This window comes from Boleophthalmus pectinirostris, unplaced genomic scaffold, assembly GCF_026225935.1.
Source record: "Boleophthalmus pectinirostris isolate CB_2022bp ecotype Guang Dong unplaced genomic scaffold, ASM2622593v1 HiC_scaffold_3, whole genome shotgun sequence".
In the NCBI taxonomy this organism is placed as follows: domain Eukaryota; kingdom Metazoa; phylum Chordata; class Actinopteri; order Gobiiformes; family Gobiidae; genus Boleophthalmus; species Boleophthalmus pectinirostris.
Genome location: NW_026571299.1, coordinates 26,946,709 through 26,971,393, shown reverse-complemented (window position 1 = coordinate 26,971,393; position 24,685 = coordinate 26,946,709). Strand labels below are relative to the sequence as shown.

General features: G+C 38.7%; 1 protein-coding gene across 4 annotated transcripts in view; it reads left to right on the top strand.

The window, feature by feature from the left end:
* The window catches only part of srgap2 (SLIT-ROBO Rho GTPase activating protein 2), a 161,967-nt gene that overhangs the window by 56,201 nt on the left and 81,081 nt on the right, over nucleotides 1-24,685 (top strand). Inside the window, exon 1 of one of the 4 annotated variants that reach the window (XM_055160741.1) lies at nucleotides 22,047-22,210. The exons of 2 other annotated variants lie outside the window; for them this stretch is intronic. In XM_055160741.1, coding sequence (XP_055016716.1) covers nucleotides 22,165-22,210 — 46 coding nt within the window. In that variant the 5' untranslated portion in view covers nucleotides 22,047-22,164. Of the gene's footprint in view, nucleotides 1-22,046; nucleotides 22,211-22,972; nucleotides 23,044-24,685 lie in introns of those variants that run through there. One more of the 4 variants, XM_055160739.1, reaches the window with a different exon arrangement.

Below are 24,685 nucleotides of genomic sequence, written 5' to 3'. Positions count from 1 at the left end.
TAGAGATATTCTGAAACTATTTTATGCCAAAGAGACAATAAAAATTTAAAAATAAAGCAAAATAATCCAAATAAAGTACTAAAAGGCATGAGCTGCAACAAAAGTCACTTATTCAACCCGATACAGCTCTAATCTTATTGCAACAAAAATAACAAAAAGCTCCAGAATTTTGGAAAGAAAAAGTACCAATGATAAATTCTGAGCTCCAAAAACATTGTTTCAGCTTTCATGGATTGAATTATTGTGACAGGCCTGGTCAATAACAAACTTTCAACGAGAAATTTGGCTTCAACTGTAATAAATTCTGCAGCTTTATGTAGTATAAGTCACCGTGCTTTTCTTCTAATAGTGCAGATTTTCCTTACGAATGTCTTAACACAAGTACAATAATTGAGTGAATCTTGCTTTAGTTCATCTGTCTGAGTTTTGCAATAAAAGTTGAGAATCCTTGATCATGCACAGAAGAGATTATAGTCTGCAGGGAGTAGTGAAGCTCACCCAGTGTTGGCCGCAGCTCTGACTGACTGTTGCTTTGTTGGAGGTATTGTGCGTTGACACGGGAGACTGCCCCTCCGTCCAGTAGCATCGTGACCTTCTGACCTTTAAACCCTGAGCTCCTGGATCAGTGCAGAAGCCGTCCCCAATGAGGAGGAGAGCACGGGAAAGCTGTCTTATACGAGTGCCTCTGTTTCCTGTCTTGTTTTTGTGTTTAGGCTTTAGTGGCGTGACTGGGCCCAGAGGTGCAGGTAAAACATGGGGAAAGAAATGACCCTGAAAAGGTTGGAAAAATAAAAATGTTGTTGATTTTTCTGTTAACCACATACCTTACCATAAATCTCACATGGTATTTGGTACTTTGACTTTTTTACTTGTGAAACTGATTCCGATTACGTACAGATACAAGTCCAGGTACTTTAAAATAGACTTTATTTTCCAAAAAACAAGAAAAATTTTAAAACAAAATGTGTTATGTAACTCTTATTTACCTCTCAAATCACTACAGAACAACTTATATGAAAAGCTCAAACATTATGAGACTTTCTTGACCAACTATGATCGGTAAATGCCTTCTTTTTCGGACTATAAGTCGCTCCGGAGTATAAGTTTGCACTAGCCAAAAAATGCATAATGAAGAAGAAGAAAACATAGTAGTTGCACTTTTTGGGGGAAATTTATTTTTATAAAAACAGAGACCAGGAACTGACGTTTCATCTTGAAAGTCAAGTTCTAGTAATAACAATAGAACAGAGAACAACAGACTGTTAACATCACATATGAACAGTCTCCATCTCACATCTTCGGTGTCACTTCTGAGCAATTTCTCAACCTCCACAGGTAAACCATAGATTCAAGTGTCACTGAAGTCCAGGCTTTGTCGATCCATCCAGTGACTTCCAGGAAAGTTTCATGGTGCACCCTCTCGTTTCCCGTGAATCTGTGTTCTCCATCCATCAGTCCCTCACAAGTTTCTCGCTCACTCCAAACTTAATTTCTGCTGCTCAATTACCATTTTCGGCTGAATATTTCACTACTTGCAGCAGGACACATGCAGGAGACATGCACAGTAGAGCCAAGTGACAGTGGTACAGGAGTAACAGAAGCAGCAGATACTGACACACAAGACTAGAGCCTCTCGTGACTGTCAGTGTGAAAATTAGAATACATAAGTCACACTGGAGTATGAGTCACAGGAAACACCCAAACAATGAAAAAAAAAACTTGACTTATAGTCCGAAAAATGCGGTAGTCTTATTACATCAATTCATAACCCAAACGAGAATATCTGTAGAACTGATATTTGGAAGCTGATACCCAATCCAGGAACTTTTCATGGATCGGCGCTGATATTCAATACCAGTATCGCTTATTAAGACTATGAGGACTGACTCCTTTGGGAAAAAAATAACATCGCAAATGCGTTTTAGATTTGTGATTTATATTTTAATAACGGGAGTCACAATTTACAGGATTGAAATATGAACTGACAAATGAACACAAGACATTTCAGAGCAGGATTGTACAGATCTAAACTACAGGGTTTAGCAGTTTTTATGCAGAATGAAGAATGGACATTTTGTTGTTTGTGAAGGAAACTATGGTACTTCAAGCACTACAGCCTTTACAGTTGCGATTTTGATTCAGTTGTGAACTTGTGACGAATTTGCATGTTACAATATAAATCTTTGTTATTGTAATTGTGTGTAAAATTCTAACTGAATGATAGCATGACCAAAAAGTACAATGTGTAACTCATAATCTTTCACATTGTCTTATTGATACTTTGCAGCTGATGCCATCAACATTCTCTGGGGTTGTGACGCTAACTGTGGGCACTGCTCTGTCTAAAGCTTTGTTAGACTTGAATCTTTATTTGAACTCAATATGACCAGAAACTATGGATTTATTTGGAACTATTAAACAAGTCTCTTCTACACAAAATTTTTGTTGAAAATCAAACTTCTAAACAGGACCTTGAATGCTTGGACTGAATATGCTCTCTAAGGCTACGTTCAGACTGCAGCCTGAAGTGACCCAAATCCGATTTTTTGGCCCCTATGTGACCTGTATCTGATCTTTTAATGACAGTCTGAACGACACAGATCCAACTTTTTCAAATGCGACCCAGGCCACTTCGATACGTGCTCCTAAAACCGATACATATCTGATCTTTTGACATGTGACTTCAGTGTGACCTACTCGTTATCAACAAGCGACAAATGTCATTCTTCTGCGCTGAAGTAGGCGAAAATTGTTAATGAACTCGGTGTCACTGACATCACCACTCACCACTCTTGGCTCTGTCTCTGCATCCACACGTCCCTTTCAACAGACGTTGTTGCCACTGCCCCATAAAACACCACGGCCAAAAACCTCGTCCTTCTCCTTCTCAATCTCCTCCTTAAAACAAGTAAGTTGTTCATGTTCTGGCTTCGGTACGAGAGGAACTTTAAAATCTCCAGGTGCTCAATGCTGTGTCCATGTTTGAACAACTTCCGTAAACACAGAGCACGCTCCCTGCGGTTGACGTCGTCGTGTCCTCCAGTGAGCATTCGGGACACTTTTGGGCCATTTAATGTTCACACTGGAGATCACATACAAGTCACATTTAATTGGAAATGTGAACGACCTCGCAAAAAGTATCGGATTTCACAAAAAAATCCGAATTGAGCGTTAAGCCCTGCAGTCTGAACGTAGCCTAAATACATTTTGTACTTTTTTTGTGTGTTTTCAGACTACCTTAACAACTTTCTGGTCAGTGTTTACTAATGTGTGTATCGTATCACCATAGTAACTCCAAATATTGCATATTGCATGATGTCATTGCAAATTATCAATTGGTTATCATTTCTATGTCATTTTTAATCAGTAAATGTACTAAAACATGCTTGGTCTGAACAGTCCATACACCAAAGTGAACCACAAATGTGTAGTTAAAAGCCCGAAATCACAAGTTGATTATTATTTACTGTCATATAATCTTGTTTTACTGTTTTCTAATTATTTTTTTTTATAGACTTACTATGTTGCGATAATTACAGTAAATTTTTTTCAATACATATTCCATCCCTGTCTTTAAACAACATGGTTTATAGCACACCTTAGCAAATGAGTAACTGTTATGCACTTTTCATAAAACCAAGCCGTGTTTTGAGCAGCAGCTGTTTCCGGTGGTGGGTAGTTAAAGTTTATTGTTGCCGTGGGAACATTCAGTCTTCATCATTATCTGCAGTCTGTGTGGTGAAGGTGGTCAGGAGCGGAGCGGCCACAAACCGCCGTCCGGGGACCAGCTCCAGACCGGCGTTTTGGTCAAGAAATTTACAACCAATGAGAGAGTGCAATATGATGAGACAAAACAAAATGTGAGCATCTGTAGTAAAGATAGTTTTTTTTTAAGTATAGTTTTTATCCCATAGAAATCAATCAGCAAATTAGTTGTAATGTGTAAAATACATTTGTTCCAGTTTTATGCACTTTAAAGGTGCATGATGTAACTTTTTGTTTGGGGATCTGTCTCTTTCTTGTTTATAAGGATCATTGCTCTGCCTGGCATGTTCCACAGTGTGACTTTTAACAGCTCTACCTTACATTTATTCAGTTAGAGGTGATTTTACAGTTCAAAAGACATTCTGACTCTGTGCCTCTCCACAGATCTGACCTGTAACTTGGTCTACTATGGTCTTCATGAAGAGAAAAAGGTTTAATACCATAAGAACAGAAAAAAGTAGATATTCATTTCATTGTATTTTAGAATTTGGATTTCTATTTTGGATTTGGTTATTAAATAGTAGCTGTTTGCCGGAGCTGTGGTAGTTGTAGCTATGATTTCACTGTACACAGGGTTCCCACGGTCATGGAAATCCTGGAAAAGTCATGGAAATTGAAAATGTCATTTTCCAGGCCTGGAAAAGTCATGGAATTTTGCAGATTCAATGAAAATTATGTTAAAGTTATGAAATTTTAGTATCTCTTTCACACAACTACAGCATTCTGTTCTTATTCGACTATTATGATTATTTCCGAACATCTGCGCTTTTTGTTTAAAAGAGACGACAATAAATGCACTGACAGGATTTGAACGTTAAAAAACTATAATCCCAAACCATAAAGTGAGTGGAAAGGGTTCACATTTCACATTTAGCCCTAAAAGTCTGATCAGTTCTACACATGTAGGTGCCATAAAGTTATGAAAAATTCACTTTAGGTCATGAAAAAGTCATGGAAAAGTTTAGAAATTTTGTCAGTGAAAAAGAGTGGGAACCCTGTTTACACAATTTTCACTTTTATTGTTATGTTTAATAATCTAACGTCTTGTTTCTCTCAAATTTTCCTTCACTTTCCTCGGAAACTTACTGTAGGGAGTGAAAGCTTCTTAAGTTCTTCAGTGTTTGTGTAAAGGCCCAACCCTGACTCAGCTGCTGCACCCTTACAGTGTTACTCTACAGTAACATTAACTTTCCTCTTTTGTGTTCCCTCTTTCTTTCCACTTCTTCTGTATTATTCGTTTCTTCATCCTCCTCTCTCTCTTTCTCTCTCCACGCTCTCATCTCTTTATCTCCTTGACCCTGCCCTCTCTCCTTCCTCCTCTCTCTCATAATCACCTCTCTTTTCTTTCTTCCTCTGCTTCCTCTTTCTTTCTCTCTCCACCCTCTAAACCTTCTCTCTCTACCCCCCTTCTTCCCACCTCTCTCTGTCTCACCCTTTCTCTCTTTTCCCACCTACTCATCCCTATATCTCTCTGACCCTGCCCTCTCTTCTCCTCCTCTCTTCACTGTAGTTGTGTGTGTCCAGTGTACGCCTGTATTAGTGAGGCATGTCTGGAACTAATAGATTCCACCCAGCTCCAGAATCTGATTTAGACTGAACCTTTAGACCGCTGACTGAGTTACACACTTAAGCACAGGTTTACTGGAATTTTGAACATGTCCACCTACCAGAGTTGTTTGGGAAAATAAGGGTTGTCCTTATGAGTCTGAGAACTGTACAGAGAGACAGGAGACTGTTTATGTTTGAGGCTGGAGACTCTAGATCTTTGAGGCCGGAGATGTCGGGGGCCAGAGACTCTGGATCTCAGAGGCTGGAGACTCTGGTTGTCTGAGGCCGGAGATACCTGAGGCCGAAGACTCTGGAGCTCTGAAGCTGGGACTCTGGATGTTTGAGGCCGAAGACTCTGGATGTTTGAGGCCTGAGACTCTGGATCTCAGAAGCTGGAGACTCTGGATCTCTGAGGCCAGGACTATGGATGTCTGAGGCTGAATACTCTGGATGTCTGAGGCTGAATACTCTGGATGTCTGAGGCCGGAGACTCTGGATGTCTGAGGCCGGAGACTCTGGACGTCCGAGGCCGGAGACTCTGGACGTCCGAGGCCGGAGACTCTGGACGTCCGAGGCCGGAGACTCTGGACGTCCGAGGCCGGAGACTCTGGACGTCTGAAACCGGCCAATCTGGATGTCCAAGACCTGAGACTCTGGACTTCTGAGGCAGGAGAAGTTTATTAGAGTCCAGGACCCGGTGAATTTAAATCCTCAACATTGTGCGTTAGTATTCACTATTCAAGCCTGACTATGCTTCCATACAAGGAGGTTCAAAGAGAAACTAAAAAGCACAGCATGGAGCTATGTCGAGATAAAATGAGAAGAGCGTAGCGTACCGCTTCTGTGAAATGAATTAACCGAGGAAACTGATAATGTTCAGGAAGGACAAATTCTGTACACCAGAACCAACCACAGAGAAATGTCAATAATGAACTGGAGGTGTTCGTGCTCAGACTATGCGGGGGATGCAAAATTCCACAACATATGACAACCAGGGAAAACTCACAGATAATTGTTTCGAAATAGTATTTTTTTATAGAGGAATATTGTTTGGGTCGCCACTTTAAATCTCCACTAACTGATACCGTGGGGATGTGATGCTAACAGAAGGCACTACTGTCAGAAGCTCTGTTAGACTTCTGATCTTGTTTTTTCCAAGAGAAAGAGTTGACTTAGCTGGATCTCATGCTACAAGATCATGCACTCAAGAGAAAAATGATGTTGTGAGATATTTTTCCAATTGTTTACATTAGTATAAGACCAAAAAAAAGTTACAGGTTCATAAGTTACATTTCTCACAGTTCCAAACAGCAGTACTAAAACAGAAACAAAAATATGAAATCAAATAAATTGGAAACAGAATCATTAAATGTATATATTAGGAATAATATTAAAATCTTGTCTTGTCTCGTTCTCGTGGACCCAAGCTCGTATCCCGTCTCATCTTGTGGAAATTGTCTCATCCCATCCCTTTTAAACAAGTCTGACACATAAAATTAGAGTCATAAGCACAGACTAGCATTCATCTTTCAGTTAGTCACCCTCACCTTTCCTAAACAGAACCACGGACACTCGTAATAATCACAAGCTTCTGAAAATGTGCTGCTTAAATCCATTTTCGGTTTTCGCTTGACTTTTCAGACTGCCTTAAAACTTTTTGTCAGTGTTTGCTAATGTGTGCATTGTGTCTCCACAGTAACGGCCATAGTGATACATGTAGAACACCCCCAGAGTGATCACTGCAAAGTATTAATAGCAGTTTACAGGCCTGCATGTGTGAATTAGATCTGTGTGAATATAAAAACTATAGTATCAAAGCTAGATGTTCATTTGAAAGTATTATTCATTCATTCGTTTTTCAATATAGAATCAAAAATAAGTAAACGAAAAAACAACAAATTTCCTCATTATTTTCATTATATCTCCAAAATCAAAAAGAAAAAATGGATAACAAATCTTTTTTTAAGTGTTTTGTGTTGAAATGAAAAATGGAAAAAGTATAACGACCGGTTCCGTGACTTAAACTTCGATGCTGGACTTTTTCGCAGCAAACGGATTCAACCAGGACTAAAACAGGACTAAACCATTTTCAGTCCTGGTTTGGTCCCGGTCTCAGTCCCGGTCTGGTCCTGGTCTCTGTCTTGATCTCAGTCTGGTCTCTCGGTCCAGGTCTCGGTCCCGGTCTCAGTCTGGTCCCGGTCTCGGTCCAGGTCTCGGTCCCGGTCTCAGTCCTGGTCTGGTCCTGGTCTGGTCTCAATTTTGATCTCAGTCCCGGTCTGGTCCTGGTTTAGTCCTGATTCAGTCCTGGTTCAGCCCGGCATTTCAGTTTAATGAAACTGCCTTTATCCATTTTTTCCACTATTCATTTAAACACACAATTGAAAACTGAAAAAAACAAATCATTATCTGTTTTTTCTTTTTGGTTTTGGAGACAAGAAAATTGTTGTTTTTTCTTATCTTTGGTTTTATTTTGAAAAACTAATAAACGAATGATACATGGATTATTTGAGCATATCACTAATATAGAACCACCTTGTAATTTTAAACATAATTTTAGTTTGAAAATGACTTTATTTTCCTTCTTTTTTTTATAGAAGTTATTCCTTTTCATTGTATTAAGTTTGATATTTTTTAGTATTGTGGTTCGTGATAACACAATGTATTAATGAGACTCCATGAAACTTGTATGAAGGCTTTACATTATTTAATCTTTAACTACAACGCCCCTTCCTCTCTTCTCTCCCTTTTCTTTTGAACTGAACCCCTCCTCGCCCCACTCCTCCTCTCCTTCATCCTGTCTTCTGTCCTTCTCTTCCTGTCGTTGTTTTATTTGACCATGCGTTTAGCCCGGCCTGCTCCGGCTTCCTCTCTCTGTGTCTCTTCTTGACCTCATTTTTCTCTCCCCTCTCTACACCAACTCTTCTCTCTGCTCTTTCTCACCTCTCTTCCCCTCCTCTCTCTGTCTCTCTCCTCTCCATTCTCTCTCTCCTTCCTGTGTAGAGCTCCTCAAAGCTCGTTTTATCCCCGCGCTGACGTAACTTTCTCGCCCCAAACGCCACCACACGCTCTCTCTGTTCTCTATCTGTGTCTGTCTGAACAATAGTATGAGCTCACAGGGCTGGAGTATCAGGCCCTGGAGTCAGAGACGGTGGGATGGTGCACAAAGAACCTTCGCCAGGCTCCTGTTTGGACAATAACAAACTTGAAACTGTGATACATTTAACTGCGTAAATAGAGGTGGGAGTTGTTTGTAGTTAAAACTTGTAATGTTCCCTCATTAAAATCATTCCTGGAGAGGTTTTAGATGTTATCCATGCGTGTTTCAGTCATTTACCGATCTCTCTGGGTTTTTTTTTTTTTTTTTTTCAAACTTTCCTTAGGGTTAGTAGTACGATTCTGTCGTAAGCTCCACCCACAAGCCCCAATGCTCCTGCTGGTCCGTTCTCCATAAATATACAAAAAAAAAAGATACACAACAATTAGGGTTGGGTATCATTAAGAAGTCGCCGATACGATACATAGCTTGATACACAGGCCACGATACAATACGTACCTCAATACACAGGCCACCATACGATACATACCACGATACATAAGCCACGATACGATACATACCTCGATACACAGGCCACGATATGATACATAGGCCACAATATGATACATACCTCGATACACTGCTTTTTCGATTCGAGACGATATATTTAAAATCGATTCGATGTGGTTCAGTAAAAATAAAGGCAAAATCATGTCTGTGACACTAAAAGTCTTTATTAAACCACATCTTGTGCAAAGTGAATATGAAACACAAACATTTTAATCATCAAAACAGTGAAAATGTCAAATGTGTTGCATAAAAGTTTCCTTCCACTAAACAAGCAACCAAACTGTAGCTCTGTAACAAAATAATTTAGTAAAATATACCAAAAAATACTCTTGGCGATATATTGATACAGCTGCTGACGATATCAATACTGTATTGTCACATTAGGCGATACGATATAGTGATATTTAGATATTTTTGCACACCCCTAACAACAATACACTACAACGATGTGTACTCGTTTCATTAGCGGGATGCACCCTGATTGTGTTGTCATAGCACTCTGAAATGGGAGTGACTTAGAGCAGAAATCAAAAGGAAGGGAGACTCAGATTGTCAAAAAAAAAGAAAGAAAAGTGTTAACAGTTAATACCCCATTGAAGTATAATAACCTCTCTTTAAGTTTAAGTCTATACTACTACTACTACTACATCTACTACTTCTACTACTTCTACTACCACTACTACCACTACTACAAAATCCCCACTACTGTAAATTAAAGTACATAAATAAATAAATAAATACATAAAAATTATTACACCCCCAAAAATCTTGTCTCCATGTATTTGAGTTTTGGCCTCTCCCCCGGGCCACAGGGGGAGCCGTCGTGCTGTGTGTCTGATTACTTGGCACAGGACGTGGAGCTTATTGTTGTAACAAACTGAGAGGATAATCCAGGAGGACTGACAGGGGCAGGCAGGGACTGACAGGGGCAAGGGGGCTCAGAGAGTGTTAAAGGGCTCATGTTACGCTTTTTTGTCATCTGTTATAATGTTGTTTCCTCCTCAAAAACATGCTTGAAGTTGTGTTTTGTTTCATTTGCAAACCCTGTAGATTTGGGTTGAGTTCTTCCCTCAAGCAGAAAAAAAAGAGTGCTCCACTGTGTTTTTAAAGTCCGTACACCTTCACTAGAATCATTTGACCAGAGCAAGACAGATTAAAAATAAACTGTGTAAATGAAACAAAACTCAACTCTAGGTCTGTTTTTGAGGAGGTAACAACAAATTATAACATGACTTGAGGCTCATAAGAGTCAATTTTGCGTAATATAGCACATTTAAAGATCAGATGTAACCAGTGACTTACTTTGACTAGACAAATATACAGAAGCACAATTCCAAACTCATATGTAACAATAACCGAAATATTGTGATATCATATCGTCAAAGTTCTCACAATAATATCATGGACCATCACAATATATCGAATTATAAGTCTCTTTGCTTAAATGAAGAGTCATGGTGCAGCAATAGTTAAAAAAAAAAAAAAGACACAGGGAACTACATAGACCATGATCCTTTGCTCCATTTCAGTGTAGACTACAAGAAGAAATAACAGTTCTAAGCACTTTTAAGTCTTTGGATTAAGTCTTGTCAAGTCATTTTAAGAGGGAAAAGTTTCAATAAATATCGTACAGTGAGATGTATATCGTGAAAATATTGTACAAGAGATTTGGATATTGTTACATTCCTACAAACTCGATACTGAGGAATAGACTTGATACCGATTCCGATACCACAATGAAAACAAAACGTGCTTCTTTTTATAATGTAATTTTCAAAATAATAGTTCTTTCTTTCTTACCATGAAGTCTTATATTTGTTCTGATAAAGCTCAAATGCATACTAAAACAGTTTTTAGTAAGGTCAAATTTTCAGTTAGTGTCTGATTTTTTTGATACTTTTGACGACATTCTATTGAACAAAGGCTCAACATTTTGTGACATTAGCTGATTCCTGTTGGTTAACTTATATATATTTTTTATTTTTTAATGGATTTTAGAAATATTTTCATTAGGAGTTGTACAAGTGAAGACACAATTCCAAGACAAGACAATCATTTTTATCATTTTTAATAAATAAATAGATTGTGTGGTTCGGTTCACAATTTTAGCATCATCCCAATCCCAATCTATTTTCTGTGCACAATCTTATGACAATTTTTATTTTGCAAGATTTTCATAGATATTCATACATTTTTCTGAATCAAATTTGTCTGAGAACTAGTGAATGTGACCATCCCATGTTGAAAAGTGCGAGCGAGTCCCTGTCCGTCTAATCATGTATTCTATTCTGCCTCAGGCCCAAAGCAGCGTGGGTACTCTCCCCTCCCCCGTGACCCCTAAGCCTAAAATCAATGCTCTCTCTGTCTGTCCATAAAAAGAGGATTCTCACATTGTCCTTTCGTCTCTCAGGTTGTTAAGTCGCGTTTGTTCTTCTGTTGCCAGTTCGTGTCTTTCCTCTAACTCTTAGCGTCCACCTGCGAACGCTTGGCACTGGTGTGGGGTTTGACTGCGTTCCCATTGATCACTGCTGGGCTCAGACTCGCAGTGTTTGTTTTGAGAGTTCTTTCAAAATGCTGAACTAGAACTAGGAATGTCAAGATTAAAGGTCCTGTATTACACAAAATCCACTCTTGGGAGCTTTAAGTCATGTTATAATGTGGTTATAAAAACAGATCTGGAGTTGTTTTGTTTCATTCACATGTGTTTGAGTAACTCTTTATTACTGGTCTGTCTACATCTCCAAAAATGCTCTGTTCCTCCTTGTGATGTCATGTAGTGGTAGTTTTCAAGAGCTACATTTTTACCTTTATTTCAGTAGACCAATTCCAGGGCTGAAATGATCCAAATGATTCTAATGAAGGTGTCCATCTATCCATTTTCTTCCGCTTATCGAGGGCCGGGTCGCGGGGGCAGCAGGGAATCCCAGACTTTCCTCACCACGGACACTTCCTCTAGCTCCTCTGGGGGGAGATATTCCCAGGCCAACCCAGAGACATATTTCCTTCAGCGTGTCCTTGGTCTTCCCCGGGGACTCCTCCTGGTGGGACAAGCCCGGAACACCTCCCGAAGGAGGTGCCCAAGAGGTCTCCAGAACAGATGCCGGAGCAACCTCATCTGCTCCTCTCGACATGGAGGAGTAGTGGCTCTACTCCGAGCTCCTCACCCTATCTCTAAGGGAGCACCCAGCCAACCTGCGGAGGAAACTCATTTTGACCATCCGCGATCTTGTCCTTCCAGTCACTACCCAGAACTCATGACCGTAGGTGAGGGTAGGAACGTAGATTGATGGTAAATCAAGAGCTTTGCCTTTCAGCTCAGCTCCCTCTTCACCAAAATTGTCCAATACAGTGACCGCATCACTGCCGACGCTGCACTGATCCACCTGTCAATCTCACGCTCCATCCTCCCCGCACTCGTGAACAAGACCCTGAGATACTTGAACTCGTCCACTTGAAGCAGGGACTCTCCACCCACCTGGGGAGGACAAGACACCTTTTTCCAGTCGAACCATGGCCTCTGATTTGGAGGAGCTTTGCAAGTGAAGGTCTATAGAGTTTAAAAACACAGTGGAGCTGTATTACTACAAGACATCACAAGGTGGATTGAGTGTTTTCTGTTTGAGAACTCAGCCTAAATCTAACAGGGTTTGTGTGTTTAACGTGAATGAAACAAAACACAAGTCCAGGTCTGTTTTTGTTGAGAACAGAGATCAGAAAACAGTGCAGTATGAACCATTTAATTAAGAACGGAGAAAAAAAAGTTGTAGACATTTCAAGCCATATGGTCCAAAACAGTAAGCCAACATGTAACAGTGACTTGAAGACGCTCTATCGGAGTTTTAGTGTACTTTAAAAAAAAAAAAAGATATTATTATTATTTTTTTAAAAGGACTAATTTTTAAAAATAACTAATTCATTTTTTTCAATTTTAGTTTACAGTGGCTCAAATTCATTCTCACTTATTTTACCGAACATCCTAATTATTCACCGCGATGAGTTTATAAGAGCTTTTCACAAGTTTCAGTGACCAGAGAGCATGCTAACAGTGCGCTTCCTGACAATAACAACAAAGCACTTTATAATTAAATGCAGGTCAAACAAAATATCTGCCTGTGCTGGCAGCTTTAAAGGTCCAACTTTTCTGGTTGACGGTCCATCAAATGCAAAAAAAAAATATTGCTTTGTCTGGAATGTTTCACAGTATGGCATTAAAACTTTCTATCTTCATGGAGACCAAACCAGGCAACATTACAGGTCAGATCTGTGGAGAGGCGACCTTGCTCACTGTCAGAATTATGTTTTTCTAGGTATGTTTGAGCCATAAAACCACCTGTAATCAAATAATAAATGTAAAGAACAGTTTTTTAATGTCATACTGTGGAACATTCCAGGTAATGGAAACAAGCGGGTGATGGACCCTTTACCAGAAAAGTTACACAATGGACCTCGAAGGCACTAAAAACTCCAAATATCCCTAAATAAGACCACAACATATTAAAGTGGACTTTTAATTTCATCACAGTTTGACTTTTTGTCTGTTTAATTGCAATATATTGTCCTGCCCTACTTTTTCTGGCGTGAAGCCTAAGTATAAAAATAGCCAAAACGTCCCTAAATAAAAATTGTAGTGTTTTAAGGATCAGTGAGTAGATTTCCAGATTTCAGGGCCGTTCTTGAGTGGAAAAAATGAGCGTTTGGTCTGAGGGCGGAGGTGCATTCCTGTCCACAGCCCACTGCACAGACACCAGATATCAGCCCCACTGTGGAGCCTCAGACAATACTAGGAAAGGCACAGAGCCTCGGGATTAAAGGTGCACTGTGGAACTTTCCTGATGCACGTCCCAAGGCCTGCCTAATTACTATGTGTGTACTACTTCATTGAGAAAGTGGGGAGGTTTGGAGTAATTTTATTGAAATACGATGAGGTCTGAGCGGTAAAGGGTTGAAAAAAATGTGTGGCTAATTATTGCTTTATTCCACAGTTTATTTGTTGACACAGGTCTAAGTAGCTATTTAGTGATATTATTGACTACTGCTACTACTACTACTACTGCTACTACTGCTACTACTGACTACTACTACTACTACTACTACTACTACTACTACTACTACTGTGGATCAGTAAATTTTGTCCAAGTAGCTCATAATATTTAATAATAATGACTGCTATTGCTGTTGCTGCAACTACTACTGCTACTATTACTACTACTACTGCTACTACTACTACTGCTTCTACTACTGCTACTACTACTACTGCTACTACTACTACTACTACTACTACTGTGGATCAGTAAATTTTGTCCAAGTAGCTCATAATATTTAATAATAATGACTGCTATTGCTGTTGCTGCAACTACTACTGCTACTATTACTACTACTACTGCTACTACTACTACTGCTTCTACTACTGCTACTACTACTACTGCTACTACTACTGCTACTACTACTGCTACTACTACTGCTACTACTACTACTGCTATTACTACTACTACTACTACCACTACTACTACTACTGCTACTGCTACTACTACTACTACTGTGGATCATATGAAAGTTTGTTGAAGTAGCTCTTGATATTTAATGATACTGACTACTACTACTGTGGATCAATAAAGTTTTATTAGATTATGATTATGATGTTTAATGATATTGACTGCCACTAGTACTGGTACTACTACTCCTACCGTGGATCAATAAAGTTTCTCTAAGTCTAAGTAGCTTATGATATTTATTTAATGATATTGACTATGACTACTACTGCTGCTACTACTACTGCTACTACTACTACCACTACTACTACTGTTGCTTCTGCTACTATGGATCAGTGAAGTTTGTCTAAGTAGCACATGATGATCAATGAGACTGTCTATTTAAAAATGGTTGACTGGGATCATCTTGTAGTATCTTAATGATCTTGTGTTACTGTTATTGTGGCAGTGGTATAAAGTATTTTCAGTATTTTATTGTATCACAGTATATCTCTGTTTGCTTAAAAACCTGTTATCGTGACAGGCCTATGTCTACAGAGATGTTATTGCTTATTGAATTACCTGGAATGTACCACAGTAGGACATTAAACAGTTTTTAAATTTTACGTTAGATAAATGACAGGTGTTTTTACTGCTGCAAGTGTGCTCGCCTGTCCACATACTTGGCTCCACATACCTAGACCCGGTGATGTCTAGTCTTCACGGGTAATTAAGTAATAATGAATCACTTTTTATTCAAGGTCACAGTTCGGTCAGCATTGGGTGTTTTTAATCGAGAGCTCTACAGCCGCTCCTCTGTCAGTGAACATCAAAGTCTGTGTTTATGCTAAGGAAATTAATATTGAAAGCCATTTTATTAGTTGTTAAAAAGTCTAAATCAAATCCAAAATTCAGACTGAGCAGTATGAACAGGGAATAATTCTATCTTTTTTTTCCACCTAGTCTCACGTTTTATGCCCTTCCGTGGAACATTCAAGGGAAAGCAACATAGATTGTATAAACGGACATGGCTAACCTGCTAACAGTGACGTTCTGAATAGGAAATGAGCATGTGGTCACTTCCGGCTCCATCAACTTTGGCTCCCATTGACTTGAGGATGAAAAATTTGTCTGCTGTAGTAAGTCTTCTTATTTTGGTTTTAAAATGTTTGTATTAACTCTCGCTCCATGATCCTGGTGTATTTATTTCTCTGTTTTGTCTATAAATATATTTTCATTCCTAATATGGAACTCAGCTCCAAATTTGCCCCTATAACTGCCAGCCTCTGTAAGCTTCATTTGACTGGAGCTGAACACTATGGAAGATGTCACACTCCCTTAGTCCACTTCTTTATACTACTACTCCTACCACCACCACTACTACTACTACTACTACTACTACTACTACTACTACTACTACTACTACTACTACTACTACTACTACTACTACTACTACTACTACTACTACTACCACTACTACTACTACTACTACTACTACTACTACTACTACTACTACTACTACTACTACTACTACTACTACTACTACTACTACTACTACTACTACTACTACTACTACTACTACTACTACTACTACTACTACTACTACTACTACTACTACTACTACTACTATTACTACTATTACTACTATTACTACTATTACTACTATTACTACTACTACTACTATTACTACTATTACTACTACTACTACTATTACTACTATTACTACTACTACTACTATTACTACTATTACTACTACTACTACTGTTACTACTACTACTAGTGTTACTACTTCTACTACTACTAGTAGTACTACTTCTACTACTACTACTAGTACTACTACTAGTACTACTTCTACTTCTACTACTACTAGTACTACTTCTACTACTACTACTACTAGTACTACTTCTGCTACTACTTCTACTACTACTACTAGTACTAGTACTACTACTAGTACTAGTACTACTTCTACTACTAGTACTAGTACTACTTCTACTACTACTTCTACTACTTACTACTTCTACTACTACTTCTACTTCTACTACTACTACTACTACTACTACTACTACTACTACTACTGGCTCAGTTTTATGTAGCTCATTTTTGGACACTCAGAGACACTTTACAGTTCATTATTCATTGGCTCCCATTGACTTGAGGTTGAAAAATTGTCTGCTGTAGTGAGTCTCCTTATTTTGGTTTTAAATGATTGCATTAACTCTCGCTACATGATCCCGGTGTATTTATTTTTCTATTTTGTCCGTGAATATATTTTTATTCCTAATATGGAACTCAGCTAAGAATTTGCCCCTGTAACTGCCAGCCTCTGTGAGCTTCATTTGACTGGAGCCGAACACTATGGGAGACGTCACACCCCCTTAGTCCACTTCTTTATAAAGCCTAAGGAAAGCGATAACATCTCCATGGAAACAAGTAGATGTCATCCACAAGAAGTGTTACATTGACATTTTATTCATTAAACGTGCACAATCTGTTTTATATTTTAAAGCTTTGAAGGGAAAATCTATATTCATTTCCTGATGCTTGCTCCTCACCTCTGGCTGTTCCCCGTCTCTTCACATTCTGGCCGTGGGGAGCCGGGAGCAGATGGGAGCGCTTGTTGTGCGCTGGGGGCCGGTGGGAGCGCTTGTTTTGTGCGAGGTGTGTGCCTGTTTGTGAGCTGATTACAGGGCAGGGCTGTTGTGGCGTGGAGAGGCAGGAGGCTGAGTCACTCTCTATCATTGACTGTGCTTCTCTGATGAGGAAATTATATGAAACGCACACAGGCCGCAGCACAACAACACGTCATGTCAAAGTAAAGAGGCGCTATGGCTCATTATATGGTCAAAACACTGACTCTGTGTTTCTGTGTACTGTTACTACTCCTACTACTCCAACTACTCCTACTATTACTACTACTACTCTACTCTACTACTACTACTACTACTCCTACTACTACTACTACTACTACTACTACTACTACTCCTACTACTACTCCTACTACTACTCCTACTACTCCTACTCCTACTACTACTACTACTACTACTACTACTACTACTCCTAATACTATTCCTACTACTCCTCCTACTACTACTATTTCTACTACTACTATTCCTACTACTACTCCTCCTACTACTACTACTCCTACTATTACTACTATTACTCCTACTCCTACTCCTAGTACTACTACTACTACTACTACTACTACTACTACTACTACTACTACTACTACTACTCCTACTATTACTACTATTACTCCTACTCCTACTCCTACTCCTACTACTACTACTACTACTACTACTACTACTACTACTACTCCTACTACTACTACTACTACTACTACTACTACTACTACTACTACTCCTACTACTACTATTCCTACTACTTCTATTCCTACTACTCCTACTACTATTCCTACTACTACTACTACTACTACTACTACTACTACTACTACTACTACTACTACTACTACTACTACTACTACTACTACTACTACTACTACTACTACTACTACTACTACTACTACTACTACTACTACTACTACTCCTACTACTACTACTACTCCTACTCCTACTACTACTATTCCTACTACTTCTATTCCTACTACTCCTACTACTATTCCTACTACTATTCCTACTACTCCTACTACTACTACTACTACTATACTACTACTACTACTACTACTACTACTCTACTACTACTACTACTACTACTACTACTATTACTACTACTACTACTACTATACTACTACTACTACTATTACTACTACTACTACTACTACTACTACTATTACTACTACTACTACTACTACTACTACTACTACTACTACTACTACTACTACTACTACTACTACTACTACTACTACTACTACTACTACTACTACTACTACTACTACTACTACTACTACTACTACTACTACTACTACTACTACTACTACTACTACTACTACTACTACTACTACTACTACTACTACTACTACTACTACTACTATTACTACTACTACTATTCCTACTACTACTACTACTGACTCAGTTTTATGTAGCACATTTTTGGACACTCAGAGACACTTTACAGATCATTATTCATTCACTCCACCCTCAGTGGTGGTAAACTACTATTGTAGCCACACCTGCCCTGGGACACACTGACAGAAACGCAGCTGCCAATCTGCACCATTGGTCCCTCGACCACCACCATCACTTACGTTCACACCACTTACATGCTAGGCAATGTGGGTATAGTGCCTTGCCTAAGGACACAATGACAGTTTTTGCGATTGGCGCCCCCCTGTGGCACCTGATTTTTCCTGTGGTTTCCCATTCAAGTACTAACAAGGCCCGACCTCGGAGTTTCTGAGATCTGAAGGGATCAGGCTTTGACAAAGAGGTCTGGCTACTATTATTACTATTACTATTACTATTACTACTACTTACTAATACTTACTACATCTACATCTCTCCTGTTAAGGTTAATGTAAAAATTGTGTGCTGTCCCTGTCTCATTAACTAAATAAACTACTACTACTGCTACTTGCCACTGCTTACTACTATTACTACTTTCTACTGCAATTACTGCTTACTGTTTCATTGTTCAGATAGATATGGGGGCGTTTACTGACAGTAGTCAATTAGTGAATGGATTTGGCAGTTTATTATTTTGCTGATACTGCTGCTACTTGTACTGCAATGGGCTGCATTTAAAGTTGTGAGAGACTTGACGCACAAACCAGCTCACTTGTTGTAGTTCCAACCAATTCGGCTCTTTCTGGTCACACTGTTTTCAAATAAAACTCAGAGTAACCCAAACTTGAGTAACAGAGCTTTAGACAGAGCAGTGCTTTCAGTTTCAGTTTTCAGATTCACACCCACAAGGATTGATGATATCAGCTGCGAACTATCAATTTCATGTCGGGATTTTTACAGTACACTTTTAACCTGATAAAAAAATGACTTAAGACTTTTAGATAGACTTTTTTTCAGAAATAGTATATATGAAATGGTATATTTTTCTGCCATATTCATTCATTCATACCATTGTTTTTGTTATGCCTTAGGATGTGTTTTAGAGTCTGTATAATCCAGATAATGATGATTAACTATTATTTAAAATTGTTTACTATTATTTGAATAGTCATTTAGTTTTAATGATTATAATTAGCCTTTAAGGTTCTATACTACATCATGTGCATTTGAAATTACTATTATTACGTTTAAAGGTGCCTTGCGTAACTTGTTATGTTATTGCTTCGTCTGGAATGTTTCACAGTATGACCTTGAACCTTTCTATCTTCACGGAGACCAAACCAGACCAAGTTGTGTGCCAGATCTGTGGAGAGGCGACCCCGCTCACAGTCACAATGCCTGTTTTTCTTGGTATTTTTGAGCTATAAAACCACCTGTAATTGAATAAATGTAAAGTAAAACTGCTTAATGTCATATTGTGAATATTCCAGGCAGAGCAGAAACAAACAGGTGACAGATGCTCCACCAGAAAAGTTACACAATGCATCTTTAATTCCCACTACTGCTCCTACTACAGTATTAACATCTGTTTTAATGTGAGCTATTGTGCCTTACTTGTCACTACTTTTGTTACTTTCAATTAATCATGTCGTGCACTTAATATTTTCGACTTGCCTCTTTTTATTTTTAAATCTCATTCATAAAACTTGATGCAGACTGTCATTTACTCGTTGCGTAACACTGTTTCCGGTGGCAAAACATTTTTAGTGTGTTAGATCAGATCAGTCATCAGCTCAGTTTTAGTTTCAATGAAACGGGGTTGTCAAAAGTATCGAAAAGCCGATGCTAGTCTATTACCAAAACTACTTTCGAAAAAAAAAAACAGATTTGAAGAAATTGACAATACTCAAAAAAAAAAAAAAAAAAAACTTCTTGAACAGTTTTAGTAACCTGATTCATCAGCCGGTTTCACGTCGTGGAAACCGTCTGACCTCTCGGCATTAGAATTTGTTGGCTCGACAGTAGGCGGGTACTTTTTGTCATTTAACCAATCGCTGCTATTTGGTTGTGACGTATGTAATGCTCTGCTAACGGGGCTAACTGGTATATTAAGCTTTTCCCAAATTCTGTAGGAAGAAGGGTAATAACATCTTTCCTCTTCATGAAATTTAACAAACATTCTCTTTGTTCCGGCTTTAAATCCTCGATCTCAGGAATCGTTGCCAACACAGAATGTATGACTCTTTGCTGATTGGCTGGTCCCTGGACTCACACTTCCGGGGCTTTTGCAAATCATCTAGTGTATTCCGATTTCTGATCTAGTCGCTGGAGAGAAATGAAACTGAATGGAGGCACTAGGTGGCGCCAGCCTGGGTACAATTTTAGAATGATCGTGAACTTTATCAGAACGAGTATAAGACCACATGATAACATTTACATTCTATTGTCTAAAGAAAGAAGTATTTTTCTCATGTGTATCGAAATCTAATGAGTTACGAGCCCCAAGTATCGAAATCAAGTTTGAGCTACACTGACAACACCTGAAGCATAGTAGTATAATACCAAAAGGGGACATAAATGAACTTCAGGAAATCATAGTAGCTTCCATATAGGGGTATAACTATATCCAAGTCTCACGATATGATATCATCACGGTATGAAACTTATGGTACGATATTTATTGCGATATCGTGGGAAAGCTCATGATATGGATAAGAGTCTCATGATTAGGGATGTAACAATATCCAAATCTCTCAGTACGATATTTTCACGATATACATCTCATATGCTACTTTTTCCTCTTAAAATGTTTTGACAAGACTTAACCCAAAGAACTAAAACTTAAAAGTGCTTAGAACAAGGAGAGTGCAAAAATATTGAAATATCTATATATTATATCATTTAATGTGATGATACAATATCGATATCATGGGCTGCTGTATCGATATATCACCAAGAGTATTTTTTGGTGTATTTTACTAAATTATTTTGTTACAGAGCTACAGTTTTGGTGCTTGTTTAGTGGAAGGAAACTCGTTTGTGCGACAAATTTGCCATTTTCACTGTTTTGCTGATTAAAATGTTTGTGTTTCATATTAACTTTGCCCAAGAAGTGGTTTAACAAAGACTTTTACTATCACAACCATGATTTAGCCATTATATTTTATTGAACCATATCAAATTTGAAATATATATTACTGAACCAAAAGTGCACTGTATCAAGATATGTATCATATCGTGGCTTACGTATTGAGGTATGTATCGTATCGGCAACTTCTTAATGATACCCAGCCATACTTAGAACTGTTATTTCTTCTTGTAGTCTGCACTGAAATGGAGCAAAGGACTATGGTCTATGTAGTTCCCTCTGTCTTTTTTTTATTGCTGCATCATAACTCTTCATTTAAGCAAAGAGACTTGTAATTCGATATATTGTGATGGTCCACGATATTATTGCGAGAACTTTGACGATACGATATCACAATATTTCGGTACATTTCGGTTATTGTCACATCCGTAGCACCCATGTTTTCCTATAGACCCGCATAGAGCCCTGTTGTACATTGTGTGGCCCGTGTTGGAAGTCACAGTCCGCTTTTGTTCCGATGTTGTAATCTCAGAGTGACAGACAGTGGCTCCATGTTACGTGTTTGTGCAGAAGTGAGAGGAAGGAGGGGCCAGCTGCTGCGAAACATGCACACAATATCTACTTCTCTATGTGGTCAAAGAAACTGCGCGCTCAGCTCAGGAGGGCACAACTCTAGTCTGCGGATAAGAGAGGAAAAGTATAGGTGGATGATAATAAAGGTATAGAGCCGAGATGGATGGAAAAGCAGTTCGGTTTCTCTACTTGCAGCGCTGTAAAGGTAAGAGTCAATTTGTAGTTATAGTTTTGTTCTACGGTTTTGAGGCTGTCTGTTGAGTCATAGTGGATACCTTACAATCAGGGGTTTCAAAAGTACTGCAATCAGATAGTAATCGGTACGAAAACTAGTATTTGACTGAACAGGGTTTGAATGCTTAGAAAGAACTTTTATCAGAACTAAATGGTAACATAAAGCAAGTACTATTCTGTGTTGAAAATTTAGCTTTTTTTTTGTTTTGTTTTTTCATTTTTATTTTGGAATTAAGATTTTTTTTTGGGGGGGGGGCGGGGGTCAATTTTTTTTATTTTATTTTTTTTATTTTGGAATCAAGGTTTTTATTTATTTTATTTTATTTTTTTCATTTTTTTTTTTGGAATCAAGATTGGTATTATGTATCCTGTCTATTCCCTAGTATCGAAATAGAACATTTTGAAGTGTAGTATTGCAACTAATTTTGTTTTAATAATTCATTGAAAATCATCAAAATTTTCTCTTACTGAGCAACAAAATGTAGTTAAAAGTAACATTTATACCAAAGTAAAGAGCAGTGAAGAGCAAGTGTTATGTGATACAAGGCAGGTCAGTGGATGGAGCTTGTGTCCTTGGGCAAAACACTCCATCTTTTCTGTGAATGAATGTAGATTTCCAAAAATAAAATGGCAATCTTTTCACAATCGCAAGGTTTTTCAATTTGTATACTTTCCATAGTTATTCAACTCTTCTTTTTGACATTATATACTCTTGCAGGTGGCTACTTTTAGATCAGATTTGGAGGATTCATATGGGACAGCAGCAAAAAGGAGAAGTTACTGAGGAAGTTGGATCAAGATTTGGTACTTTTTAATATGAGTAAAAGGCAGATTAAACTCATGATTCACAAGGTGTCTTTAGAAATACATTGTTTCCTTGGACTTTTTTCTGCATAAATACTGTAGTTTTCGCTTTTGCAGTAATTCCCATGCATGTACTTTAGGTCAGTATGTGATAATTTTGTAAACTTTTGCCACATCCTCTTTGTAGTCAGCAAACTTTTTTCTCTGGAGGCCACATTTGAGCTCCTGACTGTGATGGAGGTGGTCGATCAGGTCAGTCGAATAACGAAATTGTACGACCCTGATGACACAGATTATATTCTTTTAAAACCGCCACACCTTCTTTACGTATCGGACAAACTGCACGATCCTTACACTGAACAAAAAAATTATCGGTCGTCCACTGTTCTTTCAAAACTTGGCACTCTCTGTTAACTTTTCGTACTTTAACACTCGCCGTTTTGCTGTCTTTAACTGCACTACAGAACTAAAATAAACATAAATACTCCATATAAATATAATTTTTTTTATTGAAAAAAATTTAAAAAGTGTTATTACTTACCAAAAAGTCATTCAAAAAAATAGGCCATGACAACTGTTGAGGATTGCTTCATAGGGCCTGTTCAAGTGGTGGGGGGCAGAGAGGCTGGGGGGCCGGTCAAAGGGGCCTGGAGAGTCGGAGTCAGCCCACAGGCCTTACTTTGATGACCCCGGGCCTAGATGATCGGCAGGTCATGTTTTAGCCAATCAAGAATTTCTTTAATTGACTAAAGGTCTAGAATGTAGTGCAGGAGTTTGTATCCAAGATGAGCCATCCAACCCAGCCCATCTGTAGACTCATCGCACTCTTACCGCTGCTCAGATTAGGAGACTCCTGGGGAATTTTGCGTAGCCCGTTATTGAATATGGGGTTACTCAATGTGTCTGGCTGCTTTTAATTTGAGCCCTGAGAGAAGAGGGGAGCACACAGGAGGAGGAGGAGGAGGAGAGAGATGTGTGTGCCTCTGGAGGTCTGTATATGTGGATCAGTTCACACTTAAATGGATGTGTTGATCTGATGCTAAATACAGTATGATGTTTTCAGTGGCTGGAGTTATGATCAGACTCTGAATTGACATCTGCAGCTGGTCTGTGTCAGAATTCTTCTACCATTGCCTCAGCACAAACTCCACAGCCGTTGTAATCACTGATTGAACAGTAGGAATATGTTAGGACAAAGAGAGGGGGCAGGATTTGAACTACACTTGAAGGTCACCAGTTAGTTTTGTACTTTCCCTACTTTAGAATGCTGTTTTATCTCTGGGCAAGAGAGGCCTGTTAGTTTGTGCTGTTGTGGTGGTTCTTCCAAGTCTCTGTCATTCTGCCCCAGGGCAACTGTGACTCTAGAAAGTCCTGCCACCTCTGGATGATGTACATTGTTTGGACTCGACGTGACAATGATCTTTTAAGGGCTGAAATGTGCCCTTAAAGCTTGTGGCTTATTGGTTTCTATTTGCCAACCAACCCAAAGGTCAGACTGTTGTCATATTTTTTGTCAAGACACTTACTTCACCCACGGATGATTAAAGGGCTGATGACTGAGAGACGAGGCTGGTAAACAGCACTGTAAACACCACTGTTTACCAGCCGTGTCTCTGTCTTCTTTGGAGTTGCTGTGGCTACA